General features: G+C 41.8%; 1 protein-coding gene across 1 annotated transcript in view; it reads left to right on the top strand.

Annotated features, from left to right (window-relative positions):
- Positions 1-16671, top strand: part of LOC131131892 (neuroligin-2-like) — an 88626-nt gene that overhangs the window by 31155 nt on the left and 40800 nt on the right. Inside the window, exon 3 of the mRNA XM_058076905.2 lies at positions 14678-14731. Coding sequence (XP_057932888.1) covers positions 14678-14731 — 54 coding nt within the window. The remainder of the gene's footprint in view (positions 1-14677; positions 14732-16671) is intronic.

Below are 16671 nucleotides of genomic sequence, written 5' to 3'. Positions count from 1 at the left end.
CCATGTTATCTAAAATGTTACTACAGGTTCGCTGCATAGATATAAAACCATAAAACCGTGTTGGAGGTTTTTGGAGGTGTTTTAATAGTCTGTCCCATTATGTGTTGTAATTAGCTGCCTCTTTTTAGCCGTTTTTGTATCTTTCAAACACAGAAAAGAGAAGGACGTGTGTGTTCGTGTCTCACATAAGGATTATGGATGATGGGAAAAATTTGCCCCAAAAGTGCAGTTTTTCTTTTAATAAAAGAATTTATGTATGCATAAATGTATTTTACAGTCCGTTTTATTTGCTGGGGATGCAAATGCACCGATTGCGTGGAATGACCCCCAGTCTATATTACTGTAGCATCGGACCCCAAATTGCAGCGAGGTGCCCAGGGCTGGAAGAGGATATGAAATGCGTTCCCGCCTGTTTAAATCAGGGAAAAAAGGAGTGTGAGGGTAAACGCCGTGGGCTCAGCCTCATCGATCGGGGCTCCTTTGCTTCAAAAGAGACTTTGAGTCCACAGCAACAGCTCATACCTTCTTAAATGTCACATTTGGAAAAATACATCTTCATCTACTGTGGTTTATGTCCTTGTCAATCACCATTATTCATTTAGATAAATGTTTGTTTGTTTGTTTGTTTGTTTTTTTTAGATTATTTAGCACAGACAGACTGCACCGTGCTAATCATAACTTGCTCACAAATTAAGTACACTTGACTTGTATTCTTCATGTTTAATTCATTGAAATATTTAATCAGGAAGAACTTTATTATTGTGATTATCAGGGGTGTCCAAAGTGCCATTTTTGGCCCACAGAAGTATTTTTATTGACTGCGGCACGTTGTAAAAACATTGTTCAGTAAGAAAACTGGTCAAAATAGTCAAAATATTAAGAAAAAAAGTTGCAAACTGACCAGAAAAAGTCAACAAGAACAACATCAGGATATTATAATTATGTTGTTTGGTATCTTAAACATTGTTTATTAATGTATATATAATAAAATCATAATTCCGAGAAGAAAATTCACAAGAAAGAATTTGGAATAGTTGTCAAATTTAGAGCAGAACAACAGCAGAGACAGATATTTATATGATGTATTGATTGATCATTTATTGGCAATAATGTCAAAATACTAAGACAAAAAAAATGTTTTATAATATATTGAGGGAAAATAATGTTCTTTTAGCAACAGCGCATTGAAATATTGAATGAATAAAATAAAACAACAGAAATTAATTATTAAAAAGTTATAATACTGTGGCAATAAAGTCATAATCTTACCAAAAAAAATGTGCAAAGATCATTAAAGACGAAAGTTGAAATATTTGGACAATTAAAAAAAAAAAAAGCAGAGATGTATTTTTTTTCTGGAAATACAGTAGACAGTAGATAACTTCTTAGCACATCTACGTGTGTGTGTGTGTGCGCTTGTGTGTGTGTGTGTGAAAAAGTTTGGACACTCCCGCCCTAAACAATACAAGTCAATACTTGACTTGAATATGTCTTTTGTACTTTTGTGTATTTTTGCAACGTGAGAAGAAAGGAAAGCGAGTCTATTTGAAGATGAGAAAATGATTCAATCTCATATTGATCTCCTGTTGATGTTCCTTTGAGCTCAGTTAGTCTCGGGGGAATAGCCTGGACAAAGAAGGCATCTTCATTAGAATTTTCTTTCCCTCTGAGTACCTCTCATAAGAGATATATTTAAATTTTGCTCGGCGTAATAACCGTGCTTGACTGAAGGGTTAGCACATCAGTACTTTCCTACACATTAGTTCCTAATAAGGTCAGAAGGAAGTCGTAATTAAAGCTGCTAAGATTAGTGTAGCAAGGAGGTGAGAGGCAAATACAGATCGAATACAACACAAAACACAACCTTGTTTTGGCCTCTCGGGGTAAAATTAGCACACACAAAAAAAGGAATAGAGCAGGATGCAAAACCTGCATGCCTTAATGGGCTCATTGTTTGTTGTCTTTTATTAATTGGCAGGTGAAAGAAAACAGGATCAAAGTCCAACTTTGGAGGCAGTGCTAATGAGTATGCCCGTCTAATGATACAAAGTTTTTTTTTTCTAAAATTCCAATTAATTGGCCTCGTCTTAAGAGTTGCTGAGGATGCTCAACCTACGCAGCTTTGTGTCTGCTTCCATGCTGCCAGGAAACCTCAACCACGGATCCCACACCGCCGTTGGGAGATTCAGCAGGACACATCAAAAACCTCATCCTGCATTTGTAAGAGTGAATCATTTCACAACTGATTAACTGATGGTCCGGTTAGCTGTAGCTACTTCGCTATCCCATGTGACAAGAATCACGTCAAAATATTCAGGGAAAAAATGGTCATGGTTTAATTTCATTTGAACATGCATCAGATTACAATTGAGTGCATCCCATAATCAGTTCACAGTTCCACATGTCCAAAAGGAGTAGGAAGAAGCAAAGATTATTAAATCCTACCATCCATCTGGTACTTTTACAATCAGTAACTGTTACATTTGTTCATTGGTTTAAGGTTTTTGGGTTTTTTTTTTTTTTTTTTTTAATTTTTAAATTTTTTTGTCCGGTACCGAAGTATGAGGTGATATGACCATACAAAAAGACCAGAAAGATTGTGCAATTTTATAGGAATTAATTGTAAGCTGTCATTTTAGTAGCATAAAGTTGAAATAGTCAAGTCGTAATATTATGTGAAACAACATTTTGGAAGGCATGAGTGCCGCAGATCTCACAGCTAGGAGACCAGTGTTCAATTCCACCCTCGGCCATCTCTGTGTGGAGTTTGCATGTTCTCCCCGTGCATGCGTGGGTTTTCTCCGGGTACTCCGGTTTCTTCCCACATTCCAAAAACATGCTAGGTTAATTGGCCACTCCAAATTGTCCATAGGTATGAATGTGAGTGTGAATGGTTGTTTGTCTATATGTGCCCTGTGATTGGCTGGCCACCAGTTCAGGGTGTACCTTGCCTCTCGCCCAAAGACAGCTGGGATAGGCTCCAGCACCCCCGCGACCCCTGTGAGGAAAAAGCGGTAGAAAATGAATGAATGAATGAACATTTTTGGAATATTAGGTTGGGGAAAGTTCCAACAGACGATAGGGGGCAGTGTGGGGCGTCTGCGGCATGCGTACAACATTAAACCATAGTACGAGTAGAAGCGTTGTTGGTGTGACAGCTTTAACAAAACAAATGATCAACTCGCCCATTAAACGAGACTTGCCAAGACGGAGGGGGATGTCATTTCTCGTCTCCTCCAAGAGTTCCTGACCGTCTGTTGATCTCGGTGACCTTTATGAGCCGGATGTGTATGTTCAAACCTCCAACGGCAGCGGGGCTTACATGTTTTTCCGAGCGGGACCGTCCGTCTGTGGAGACCTCACTGATGCGTCAAGCTTTAATGTGGTCCACCGGCCGTTTCTATATTGCTTTTTTTTAAAACCTTCAACCAAAAAAACATGAGTGGTTAGCGTGCAGACCAGGGTTCAATTCCACCCTCAGCCATCTCTGTGTGGAGTTTGCATGTTCTCCCCGTGCATGCGTGGGTTTTCTCCGGGTACTCCGCTTTCCTCCCCCATTCCGAAAACATGCTAGGTTAATTGGCGACTCCAAATGTGTCTATATGTGCCCTGTGATTGGCTGGCCACCAGTCCAGGGTGTACCCCACCGCTCGCCCAAAGACAGCTGGGATAGGCTCCAGCACCCCCGCGATGAATGAATGAACCAAACAACACTTGACGTCAACACACACATAACCTACCTACTGCACCATGTGGGCACGCAACTACATATCTATGCAAAATACCATGCCAATATGACACCCAGATATTCCTGCTGCAAGGCATGCTGGGTACCTTGTGGTACTCTCTCTCCCAGCATTTTTGCTTGGGTGCAAAATATGTTAGGAAGTCGAAAAAGTGAACAAGGAGGGATGTTACAATACTCTTGATGACCACAGCTCACATTATTGATGCCACTGGACTGCCCAGCATGCCTTGCGGGCACTTAGAAATAACAGTTGTAAGTTAGCTGTTTTCTTTAGCATGAACTTGTGTGTAATGTTGTTGCACTGTGAATAAGTTTGTCGTTCTGTTTGATGACCACCTATGTATATATGGACGACCCCTCGGCCGCAGTTTTGAGCCCACGAGTACAAAGTATAACCTAAATGTGTTTCTTTCCAAAATGTAACATGTGGCCCTTCCGTTGTTTCATTTTTCATTCTGCAGTGGTCGGACACAATTCGATTCCCACCACACAAAAACGGAGCACATGTGGTTTGATGCATGTGTTGTGTTTCCGGCTAATAGCGATGAAGGATGATGCGGGTGCGCGGTGCTATTCCCAGGAGAAAGGTGTACAAATGAGTGACAGAGTTTTACATGAAGCCCTTCTGCTTGTCAGAGTCTGTCACTTATAGTCAGGGGTCAGCGCTTACAAGGCTGATGCTGTCCCCCAGGATGCCTTTTATCTTGTGTGCGACAGTGAAATGGAGCTTGGAGAAAAATAATTCAAACATGTTTCCTTTTCTCTGTTTGTAAGCGTTGTCACGATCCCCCCATTTGTTTCCTCTGCGCTTGTGGCAGACGCGTCTCTATCTCTGCCCATTTGTTTCCAAGCCTTTCATGCATGGGTGACGCCGACACATGACGCCGCCTGGAACTGCTTGGAAACCTCATCACACGCCTCTCACTGGAGGTGCAACTGATGATGGCATGGAACAGTTGGTCATTAATTACGTGGAGCCATATGCCAGCCTGTTTAAGGATTTATTTATTATATTCAGGGAAAGCGAACAGGTTGAACAGCGGGATTTGGCCCCGAGTACGCTCAGATACAACGTGGCGAGATGTATGCTCACCTGGACACAACATTAGGTACAATTGGGCAATATCCAGGGATTCAAAGGAAGCTATACTGTCGGGGAAGCCGTCATTTTAAATAATTTCATCGTTTTGTTTCATCAGTTATGTGGATTATACTGTTGCTTCATTATGTTTGGAAGCAAAGTTATGCTGTAGATCCCCCCCACCCGCTTTTTGATGAGGTAACAATCTGAGGGACCACCAGCAAATGGCAAAAAAAAAAGTAAAAAATCATACTGTGGTTTGGCAGTTGACTACAGCCTGTTATAAGTCATCCATATTCATATTTAGCAAAATTTTGCCCCATTTTGGCCAAATTGATCATTTGTAAGCTTAAATGGCTCAATGAAGTAAAATACAGACATTCGGAAGTCAGTGTCGCAACAAGCGCCTCGCTCTCTGAAAACGAGCCAAAACAACATGGAAGCCCTCCATCTTCTTCCGTTTATCCCAACACAGGCCTGCAGCCACCAAAGCGCTCCCTCAATGGCCTGGCTGCACCTGGGAAATCTGTCCATCAAAGTGATGAACAGAGTCGGTGACAAACGGCCAACCTGGCGGCATCCAACTGGCGCGGCCGCCATCCTGGGAGGGAACCGCCTGATTTAGGTGGTCCGGGATCCCACACCAAGGTTTCCTCCAAGAACATTTTTCCTCCAATGCCTTCTCCCAGTCTGCAAAATTTGACACCAAGATATAAAATAAACCAAAGGAAATAATATATAGATAATAATTACACTGGACTGTGCGGCGGTCGAGTGGTTAACACGCAGCTAGGAGACACAAGTTCAATCCCGCTCTTGGCCATCTCTGTGTGGAGTTTGCACGTTATCCCGGTGCATCCGGGTACTCCGGTTTCCTCCCACATTCCAAAAACATGCTAGGTTAATTGGCCACTCCAAATTGTCCATAGGTATGAGTGTGAGTGTGAATGGTTGTTTGTCTATATGTGCCCTGTGATTGGCTGGCCACCAGTCCAGGGTGTACGCAGCTGGGATAGGCTCCAGCACCCCCGCGACCCTCGTGAGGATAAGTGGTAGAAAGTGGATGAATGAATAATTACATTAATAAATAACATTAATTTTATGTCAGGACAAAAATGAGCCGCAACAGGAAGCTGAAGAGTCACATGCGGGTTGCCTACCCCTAGATGGACCAAATCCATGTTTGTGATTTCGTCTTCGATATATCAGAAAAGAGACAAAAAAGTGGTCTTCATCTGAGCTGCATCTGGGCGGCATGGCTGGAGTTCTAACGTGTTTCATTCCCAGAGAGCGATGCCGCATGCAGCCGTCCGTCCACCCATCAGCTATTTCACGGCCCGAGATGCTCGCACAGTCTTTGCACTAAATAACTCTCTTTTCTTTCCGCATCTGTTCACCCCCGTCGTCCTGATCTGGAAGCAACCCCACGTCTCTCCTCCATCTTTATGCAGATGGCGGTAGAATGGCTCACTGTTCTGAATGCAAATGAAGCCGATGCCCTTCCCCGCCAGGCCTTTGGCTGCTTTGAGCCGCCAATAACCACACGCAGAGATGGCATCCACGTGTGAGGATGCAGTGTCATATTTGTGTTAAAATGCACAGAGGAACTTATCATGTCATGGGGTTTTCATCCAGAAGAACACCTGGACACTCGAGAAACTTCAACCTGGTTCTCTTGCTGGGATTTTTGCTCTTCTTAGCAGTAAGGGGGCGGACCTCGCCGCTCTGATGTTCCTGATTATAATTGGTCACAGTCCTAATCTTTTATGACAGGCTGTTATAACTGAAGTGGGACATCAGAGCAGGAGAGCAGCTAGCCGGAAATTCATTAGAAGAAGATGAAGAAGAATGTGTATATTTGAGAAGATTGCCCCGAAGAGGGCATCAAGTCTTCAGGAGAGCAGATAAATTGTGTGTTTGATTGCGTTGGAATCATACGCAAAGATAATTATGCCGTGCATGTCCATTTGCGGCTCCTCCACGTCTGCCGGTTCCTTCTCCAGCTCCAAAATATACAAATGCAGCACATTTTCCCTTGAATGCATCGCTGAAGCAAGTATACTCAGTTCACTTTAGGAATGTAGTTTCAGTCAAAACGCAAGATTCATTCATGCGGTCAGCGGACTGATGCCAACTTATTTAAACTCGATGAAGTAAGGCAACTCTTTCGATGGACCTGATGTTTGTCCGACTCCGGTTGAAGCAGTTGTAATCTTGTCAACGACTGTGACGCCCCTGCTTGTTACGTTTCTCTTCCCGTAATGCTGGTGCTAGCCAAGCTTGGTTTCATCCGAGCAAAGCGATCCAAAGAGACAAATTCCATTCTTTTTATTCTGGCAAAGCATCAACAGAACCCCTGAACCAAATTGTGCTGGTCAGGACGGAGCATCGGGACGATGTTGGTCCTGCACAACCAGGCAGCGCCACCTTCCAACCAGAAGACCAGAGATTCTTCATTTTTATTGCCGCTAGAGCAGTCGTTTACAGTGCTGTGCTCTTTATTAAAAAGCATATTTCAAGAGACGGGAGGGGTAGAAGAAGCATGGAGCAGGAGGACTTTGCAGGGCTGCATGCGTGAGGAACAGCTGGATGCAAGGCTTGCTGTGTCAGACACCTTGTCAAGCAGACAGGCCTCCGCAGACATGACATACCGCAGCTTCATCCCATTTAGCGCGCTGAGGAAATGGAGAGAGACAGGAGACAGCTTGCACTGCGGCCACTAGCGCACTCAAGCGCACAGAAACGCCGCCGAATGAGAGATGGAGCTACATTGGGTCAAACCACGCCGGGGAAAAAGCCCGGCTAAACGCCGCTACGTAGGGTGACCACTGGCCACTGCGTCATGTGACACATGTCGGCCTACCAGCAGGCCTTCCTTCGGGGGCCGAGAGGGTATGCTTATGACCCAAAAAAGTATGTTTGTTCTTATCGTCCTTTCATGCGTTCAGTTTGTGTTCACTAACCGATGGCCTCCTCTCAAAAGAACACTTTTCTTTCATTTCATGCAAAAAAATATTCCCTTGAGCACATCTTTACGTCTTGATGCTTTTTTTTAATGCTGGTGGGTTATCTCTCTGCTCGGTATTCTGGTCGTGTCTTAGTGCTGAGGGAGTCAAACGGTCATACCGCACTCCTGTTTTTCTCAACAGAAAGTCCTTTCCATTTTAAGGATAGCGTCGCCATTTCTCAATCGATGCGGAATGTAGCTTTTCTGACAAAGTGTGCATCACATGTTCAACGCTCCCCACCCATCCTTTCGAGTCCCCGGATGGACAAAAAAAAGTCAAAAAGCAGAAAAAAAAAGATTCATCTGTTGTTGTTTTTGTCCTCTCGGAACCCAAAAAGGTGGGAAATTTGGAATCTGACCGTGTAAAAAAAACAACAACAACAAAGCATCAAAATGAATTGTATTACTCATCTTATATAAAGTGAAGCTGTCTAAAATTTGTTATATGGAAATTAACTCCTTTTCTTTGTATTTTTCTAAGCAAAAACAGTGACATCATTTTATGAAATGGGCATTTAAAGGGTTAAAATTAGAATTATATTCTTATATATTATATATGTTTGCTGTTTTTTTCTGAGAGATTTAGGCAAGAAATGTTGACAAAAATATTAATATGTTGTGTTTTTGTAGCAGTTTTCTTGACTAGACTTAGTCCTCTAGGGACCAAAAAGTTGTCTGGTTGACCTCAACAGGTTTTTGAATTTAGATTTTTTAGTGATTTTTCATGAAAAAAAAATCCTAGGAAAACCCATACCATATGGAGTACCACAACCTAACTTGGAAGCAAAAAACAGACAATAACGGAATCCCATTTTCCCATAAGAAGTCATGTGAACTACTAGGAACACTCCGATTCCGATACCAAACATCCATGAGTGATTTCAATATCAATCACAATCCTCCCACTTTATTCGACAGCCTTTGAACGCACCATGTAACTTTCTCCCACGGTGCACGGATAGACTACTATACAATGTTTTCCCCTTTTTTCTTTCACATCTTTGCTACCAAATGCTGATACTGTGTGGGAATGCATAAAGGTAAGATTCAATGACGTTACTGAGCGCTAACGTGCTAACCTGTCCAGGCTGGTACTGGTGGAAGGTGGTTCTCTATTCATTTAGAGCTTTTGATTTGATGTTGGTCCTGTCTTAGTTTTACACAATACATAATAAATAAGATTAAAAATTAGAAATTTAAATATCTGATTAATCGGATTAATGAATTTGAAAACTTTGAAAGTCCCACATCCTTTTATCGGCAGACGACTTGGCCCCTCCTCTCGGAGCGATGCGACGATGCCTTCCGCGCCGTGTTTGAGTGGGTCCTCTGCTCACATCCAATGGAGCTCTTTATAAGGCATTAGAAAATGAATGAAAGCAGAGTCGCTGCCATTAAGACGAGAGGTGTGGTTTTAGAGTGGCGCTAAGTAGTGGAAAATTGCTGACAAGATGGAGGACTAATGTGCCTTTCCATCCATTACCGGTCTGCCTACCTGGCTCCTCTCAGTGAGGAGAAGCCTAGCCCGGGACCAGCTGTGCCCCCCCTCCAACGCACAAAGCACTATCTGGATCAAGCGCCTCGGTGGTGGTTTGGGGGGGGATGCAGGAAATCCATTCAGCATTGATCTTTTATCCATTTAGAAGGAAGATAAACATTTTATGTCAGGAAGTTGGACTCACAGAGACATATGGGATGGGAATGCTGCATTGCAACGGTTGCAGTGCTTTTCATCAGCGGGAAAATATCTTCTTGTTCTCTTTTCCTTAACATCTTACTAAAAATTACACAACAAAAACTCAAGTGTTTCTTTATTTTTTTGGTTTTTTGGACCGACTGTACAAGAGCAGATATTAAGAACCATGTAAACACGCTTTGTACAGCACGCATCTGAAAGGCGGGAAAACAGCCGTGATAAGAATAAAGGCAAAATATTCAGAGAAAAATATGTAATTTTTAGAATAAAACATCACAATATTAGGATTGAACACGTAAACAAAAATAATAATAATGTTAGGTGAATAATATTGTATATTATGGATCACACTCCTCAGCCTCCCTGGGAAGGTCTATTCCAGGCTGCTGGAGAGAAGGGTACCATCCTTAGTCCAACCTCTGCTACAAGTGGTCCTATGCGGTTTTGTCCTGGTCTCGGAGTACTGGACCAGCTCTCCACCTTCGTGAGGTTGCTGGAGAGTGCATGGGAGTTTGCCCAACCACTCTACATGTGCTTTGTGGACTTGGAAAAGGAATTGGACCGTGTCCCTCGTGGTGTCCTTTGGGGGGCGCCCTGGGAGTACGGGATTGGTGGCTTGCTACTTTGTGCCAGTCGGTCCTCGTACAATTGGGTCAGGGTCTTGGTCAGCATTGCCAGCAGTAAGTCCAGCCAGCTTCCGGTGAACGTGTTCATCATTTTCATGGACAGAAATTCTATCCATGTGTCCGGTTCGGGGGCCTTAGGATCTTGTGGACGATGTGGTCCTGGTGGCTTCTTTGGGCTGTGACCTTCATTGTTTACTGGGGCTGTTTGCATCTGAGTGTGAGGCTTCTGGGATGAGACTCAGCACCCCCCAAATCAGAGGCCATGGTTCTCGGAAAAATCGTGGAGTGCTCCGGGTCGGAATGAGGTCCTGCCCCAGGTGGAGGAGTTTAAGTATCTAAGAGTCTTGTTCACGAGTGAGTGAAGGTGGGATTATGATGTTGATAGGCAGATCGGCGCCGCGTCTGAAGTAATGCGGTCAATGTACCGGACCGTCGTGGTGAAAAGAGAGCTGAGCTGGAAGGTGGTTCTATGTTCTATGTGGATCTATGTTCTATGTGGATCTATGTTCCCAACCCCACCTATGGTCATGAGCGTTGGGTAGTTCTATGTGGATCTAGTATGTTCCCAACCCCACCTATGGTCCTGAGCGTTGGGTTGTGACCGAAAGAACGAGATTGCGGATACAAGAAATGAGTTTCCTTCGTAGGGTAGCTGGACTTACCCTAAGCGATAGCGAGAGGAGACAGTTGAGGTGGCTCGGCATCTAGTCTGTGTGCCTCCCGCGCACGCCCCCCTGGTGATGTGTTCAGGGCATGCCCAGCCGGGAAAAGGCCCCGGGGCAGACCGAGGACACGCTGGAGGGATTATGTCTCACAGCTGGCTTGGGAACGCCTTGGTGTCCTCCTAGTGGAGCTGGAGGAGGTGGCCGGGGACCGGCAAGTCTGGGCTTCCCTACTGAGACTGCTGCCCCCCCCCCCCCTCCCCCGACCGGATAAGCGGAGGAGAATGGAATTATATATTACATGAATTAATTATTATTTAGAAAATCAGAATTGAAAGAAGAACATTGAAAGTTGAATAAAGAAAATAGTTTGACAATTTTAAAAAAGCACCAGCAGAAATGAAAAAAAATATTATTATGTATTATTATTTCTGATAATAATGTCCAAATATTAAGAGAAAAAAAAGTTTTTTAAAAAGTCATTTTAGGATCAGAGAGTTGAAATTTTAATGAAAAATGTAATTTTTGGTCACAATATAATGAGAATTAAACAAAAGAAAAATAAAGCTGTCATTTTTGGGAAAATGAGTAGTAATTGTACAAGAATAAAATTAAAATATTCTGAGAAAAAAGTTGAAATGAAATGAGTATTGTGGTTTATTTAAAGCGGTAATATCATGGGAAGAAAACCAAAAATTGGCCAAAGGTTGTGGCAAAGGTTTTAACGTTACAATAATAAAGTCAAAATACCACATCAGTTCTTTCTTTTTCCCCAACCAATTTTTCCCAAAATGACACTTCATTGTTTGTCTCCCCGACTATTCCGGGTGACCAGGATGACGAGCATCACAAAAAGTGAGTTTTGTGTAGCGAGGAGGCGGGAGCAGCGCAGCAACAGATGTTACGGCGCGTGTAAACATGCTTTGTGCAGCATGTGTGGATTTAATGAGTGTGGGCTCGGGGACTGGAGTGTTTTAATGGCTTCCTTGAAGACTTGACTGCTGCAGATAGCGACTTGGGAACAACAGCAGACAGCAGGGAGCGGGAATAGGCAAATTAATGGCATCCTTATCAGGGAAACTTCCTGGGGTTGACAGGCTAAGGTGTTGCTGATAAAGGCGTGTTATTGGCTGGCCCTATGGAGCGTTTAACGGCCTTTACCATTAAAGCTTAATGCGGGGCTCCTCTTTGACCTTGGTGGCGGCCGTCCTGTCACAGGCCGTGTAAATATCTCAAGGCACCTGAAAGTAAATGGCATGCGCCGCACGGTCACATGACATGAGCGTAAGCGTATGTCGGCGTTGTCGGTGTCTCACGTGTCCTGCAGACTTTTATGGCGTCCTCAGGTGAACCTCAGCGTCTCGGTTTCAGGCCGTGGAATTTTCCCTTATGCAGGGATCACACGGCACCGAGCGGGGGGGCGTTGGATGGGTGGGGGGACTTTACAATCTGCAGCAAGCCAAATATAATGCTTAGGATGGCATACCATTTTAATGAGGGAAGGGAGAAAGACACTCCAAGCGCCACAATCCTCCTTACTTTTTCAGATAAAAACACGGCAGCAGACATTTTACTACGTGTCCTTCATGGGATATGGGACCATTAACTCATTCACTACCCAAAACGTCTTTGTACCTTTTTATAAAACCCAAACCACCAATACCAACAACGTATTTACACGTATTAGATAGGCGATGACTCAACTCTCCACTAACGCGTTTGACTCAAGAGCACTTTTACGCTATAAAAACATCCACAAGGTGGCAGAAGGGTGTTTGATAAGCGCTCGGCAGGGCTCAAGTGAGCGGAAAGAAGAAGTGACAGCGCATAGAGGAGTGTAGCGTGCAGAAGGTTAAATTGTTGTTGTGATGTCAAACAATCGTCGTTTGAGTTGCAGTGCTCGACAATAACGATGTACCGATGGCCCGGGGCAAGTTAAAACAAAATTGGGGCAAGTAAATCCAATCAGTGATATTCCCGTGGGGCAAGTGCACTTTGGCATGCCATACTGCCAAGAGTTTTTTTAAAAGCGGTTCTTGTTGGGTGTTGGTAAAACACAGACTGCGTAATTCCGGTGGTAATTTGCAAACCAATCCTTGCAAATCTTGAAATGGACCAATCAGAATCGTTTATTTAGACCGCGGTCCCTAGTCCACAGTCCGCGTTTTACCCACACCCGTTCTTGTTGGCGATCAACCAATCAGCGATCGTCTGACTACGAAAACATCTATCATGGCGTCCCTGCCAACATGGTCTAATTCTTCAACAACTTGTGAAGGAAAACAGCAAAAAGTGATGAACCAGTGCCTCCTAAACAAATATTTTATTAGCGGCAGCAAATCAAATGATGGCACAGGTGAGTGAATCACATTGCTGTGACAATTTGAAGTGGTCACAATGAAACACCAGCGATTAGATCCAATACCAAGTGCTGATTTTGCACAAGCTACAAAATCTAGCGCTTCCATTTCTCTGTGTATTTTTCTCACCTTTGCATCACAAATTATTGTTTGACCATTGAGCATTTTTTTCTGGATTAAAAACACATTACTAGTACACAAATGTGTCTATTCAATAATGTTTCATTGTGGTGCACAACTTATAAATATCACTGCTTACTACGACTATGATGTGTAAGCTAGTATGGCATGCCATGTTAACATACGTTTCAGACATTCCTCTAAATACAATGCATCAGTACTATTATCTGATGAATTATCAGCATATTCGGGCAAGTAGTTCTCACCTTAAGGATTCCCCATGGGCAAGTCTTTTTTGTTTTTAATGTAGAGCCCTGAGTTGTTTACGTTGGTATAGTTGGAACAGACGAAAAAGCGCCATTTCTTTTCCAAATGGTCCAACCTGCGCTTATTTGGTAATGGTAATGGTAATGGTAATGGTAATGGTAATGGTAATTGTAATTGTAATGGTAATGGTTTTATTTCATTTGAACATGCATCAGATTACAATTGAGTGCATCCCATAATCAGTTCACAGTTCCACATGTCCAAAAGGAGTAGGAAGAAGCAAAGCTTATTAAATCCTACCCCTCCATCTGGTACTTTTACAATCAGTAACTGTTACATTTGTTCACTTCCTGCTTTCCATCATACAGTTTGTTTTTTTGTTTTTAATAATGCACCTCGTACCGAAGTACTCGGTGATATGAGCATCCAATGCCATAATGGGTACCATAGTAAGTGTCAATATAGTGATATATATAGCACATCATGACTGGTTCAAGACTCTTCATCCTTGTATTTAGCAAACATCAACTGCTTGTATTGTTTCTTGAATTGGCTCATCGTTGTGCATTGTTTGAGGTCCTTACTCAATCCATTCCATTATTTGCTTTTTATTTGACTTTTATTCACGCTGCGTCTCTGTTGGCACGTCCCGTGTTTGCCCTTGCGTTGTGAAAGGGATTTTAGGTCAGATAAAAAGACGTAGGAGCGTCTATATTCCGCCGCGCCGCTCGCGTTTTTGCGGGCTTGTCACAGTCACGGACGGAAATGGCGGTCGGCCTAAAAAAAAAAAGAGTGATGACTTGATTCTTCTCATTTTTCTTGACAAAGCAGCACGGTGTCAGGAGCGATTAGGAGGAGGATGGAGGAGCCGCAGCCCTCGGGGTCATTCACCAGGCAGTCCGTGACAAGATACTAAGCAGTTGAAACAGTTGACTTTGGGGTGATCCTTTGAGAAAGAAAGGAGTGTGTAATCCTTCTAACAAGTGTATCCTCACTGACAAACACTACGTCACAGGTCTTTTATTCTTTCTCCTTGTCTTGCCTTGGCTTTCTTCTGCTGCTGCCAGCTTCTGGTTTTCATTTTCTCGTCTTTCTGCTTCTCGTTCTTAGGTCCACTCACTAAAAAACAGGACGAATCAACAATGAACAGACCCAGGGATGAAGGTAGGCTACTTGGCTGCACTGCATGAATACTATACACGTTACATCCAGATGGAGTACATCTATATTTACATTGATGCGCTTGTACTACCAAAATACTAACATTACAGTCAATGCTAAAATTACGTCTCTTTTGGTTTTTTTTTGACCTGTGCGGTCCCAGACATAGAAAACATTGTGGCACGTTTGCATGCTCTCATTTTATTTGGAGGAAGAAAAATGTTGTTTTAATAGCAAATTTTAAAGGAAAAATATGTTGGTGAAAAAGTCAAAACAATTTACAAGAAAAAGGTTTAAATGCTTTGAATATTATTTCAAATATTTAAAAAAATGTTTCATATGAAAAAATCAACCAAGAATGAAAAAAAAGCATTTTATGAGTCATTTTATGAGTCAAATTATTAAGAAAAAGAACTATTCTATCAATAAAGAAGTTTCTGTTGAACAACAAAAAAATGTCACTTTGGTAGCATAGCGTTGAAATAATATGACATGAAATATTATATAATTAATATAATATATAATAATATATTAATATTGTATAAATATAATATGTATAATTTAGGACAAAGAAAAGAAGTTGTAATTTTTGGAAAATTAGGTTGGGTAAATTTAGAATTATATAGCTAATATAATAATTGTACTTATTAATTACTAATTATAATAAGAAAGTTGAAATAAAATAGTAAGAATTTCACAAGAATAAAAGTCAAAATATCAAGAGAAAAATCTTTTCTAATGAGGAAAAAAAGTCTTAAACTGAGGAAATTATTATGAGGAAAAATAATGTCATTTTAGTCGCATAGAACTTGAATATTAAAGAAATAAAAAATATTTTTTGTGAGAAACATTCAGAGTGAATGAGTGACTGAATGAATGAATGAATGAATGATCTATGTGAGATAGACCAGTGAGAACACATAATACATGCTTTCACTTGTACAAAAAAAAATGTCCCAATGATGCCAGAAAAATGGGAATAAAGTTTTTATTTGGAGTAAAAAAAAATACGTACAAGAAGAAGTTGAAATAGTTGGAACATTTTAAAAAGCAGCAGAAAAAGTAATTATTTCATGAGAAAAACAAATTGGGAAGAATAAATGTGTAAAATGGTATCTTATGAGGAAAAATCATGTGACTTAATTAGCATGTTAGCCATAACATTATGAGAAAACCAACAAAACCAAATCAGGTAAAAAGTTGTAATATTGTATAGTTTCCTATTATATATTGTATAATATTGTGTAAGTAAGTCGTCAAGTCATGAAGATGACATTTAGACAGCTTTGAAGTGATGGACATGTGGGGGGGGGGGGGGGGGGGTTAAAGCTTGACATTTACGTCAAAACATGGATGAATGGGCCGCGGGTCGGGGGGGCCTACAGTTCCTCTCTTAATTACTGTGGCTTTGGCGTGGACGCTGTGCGCGTCTGGGAATGTCCCATTTGAAAGTCCGGCTTTGGCGCCCGCAGCACATTCTAAACGTGGACTCCAACAAGAGTTATTTTAAAAGTTGTAATATTATGAGAAACAAAAGACAAACACTCTGTTTAAAATTACATCCTTGAATCCAAAAGTGGGGAAAAAGGGAGTCCAGGTGATGAGATACGGCGTGCTTTCTTATTTAAACCTACTTAGAGTTTTTTTCCTCATCTAGCCTTCATTAAAGTATTATAGTTATGCATGAGCTTTTTATCTTCCATTCCCAAATGAATGGATTTTTACTGCCATTTAGTTTCAGGCAGATATTTCATTTTTTTTTATCGATTCTGTTTTTTTCCCCCCGTTGGAATATTATTGCTGCTGCGAAATGATAAAAACAAACAATGACAAGACAAACACATGATTTAATTACCATATAATGAAATAAGCGCTGTAATTTGTGGTTGTTTAAAGTGAAATCAACAATATCATAATTAGCAGGAAACAAATAAGCCATGAGC

This window comes from Doryrhamphus excisus, linkage group LG1 (genome assembly GCF_037039965.1).
Source record: "Doryrhamphus excisus strain RoL-2023G ecotype Guam linkage group LG1, RoL_Dexc_Guam_v1.1, whole genome shotgun sequence".
In the NCBI taxonomy this organism is placed as follows: domain Eukaryota; kingdom Metazoa; phylum Chordata; class Actinopteri; order Syngnathiformes; family Syngnathidae; genus Doryrhamphus; species Doryrhamphus excisus.
The sequence above is the reverse complement of the archived record's forward strand: the minus strand, read 5'-3'. Positions and strand labels throughout refer to the sequence as shown.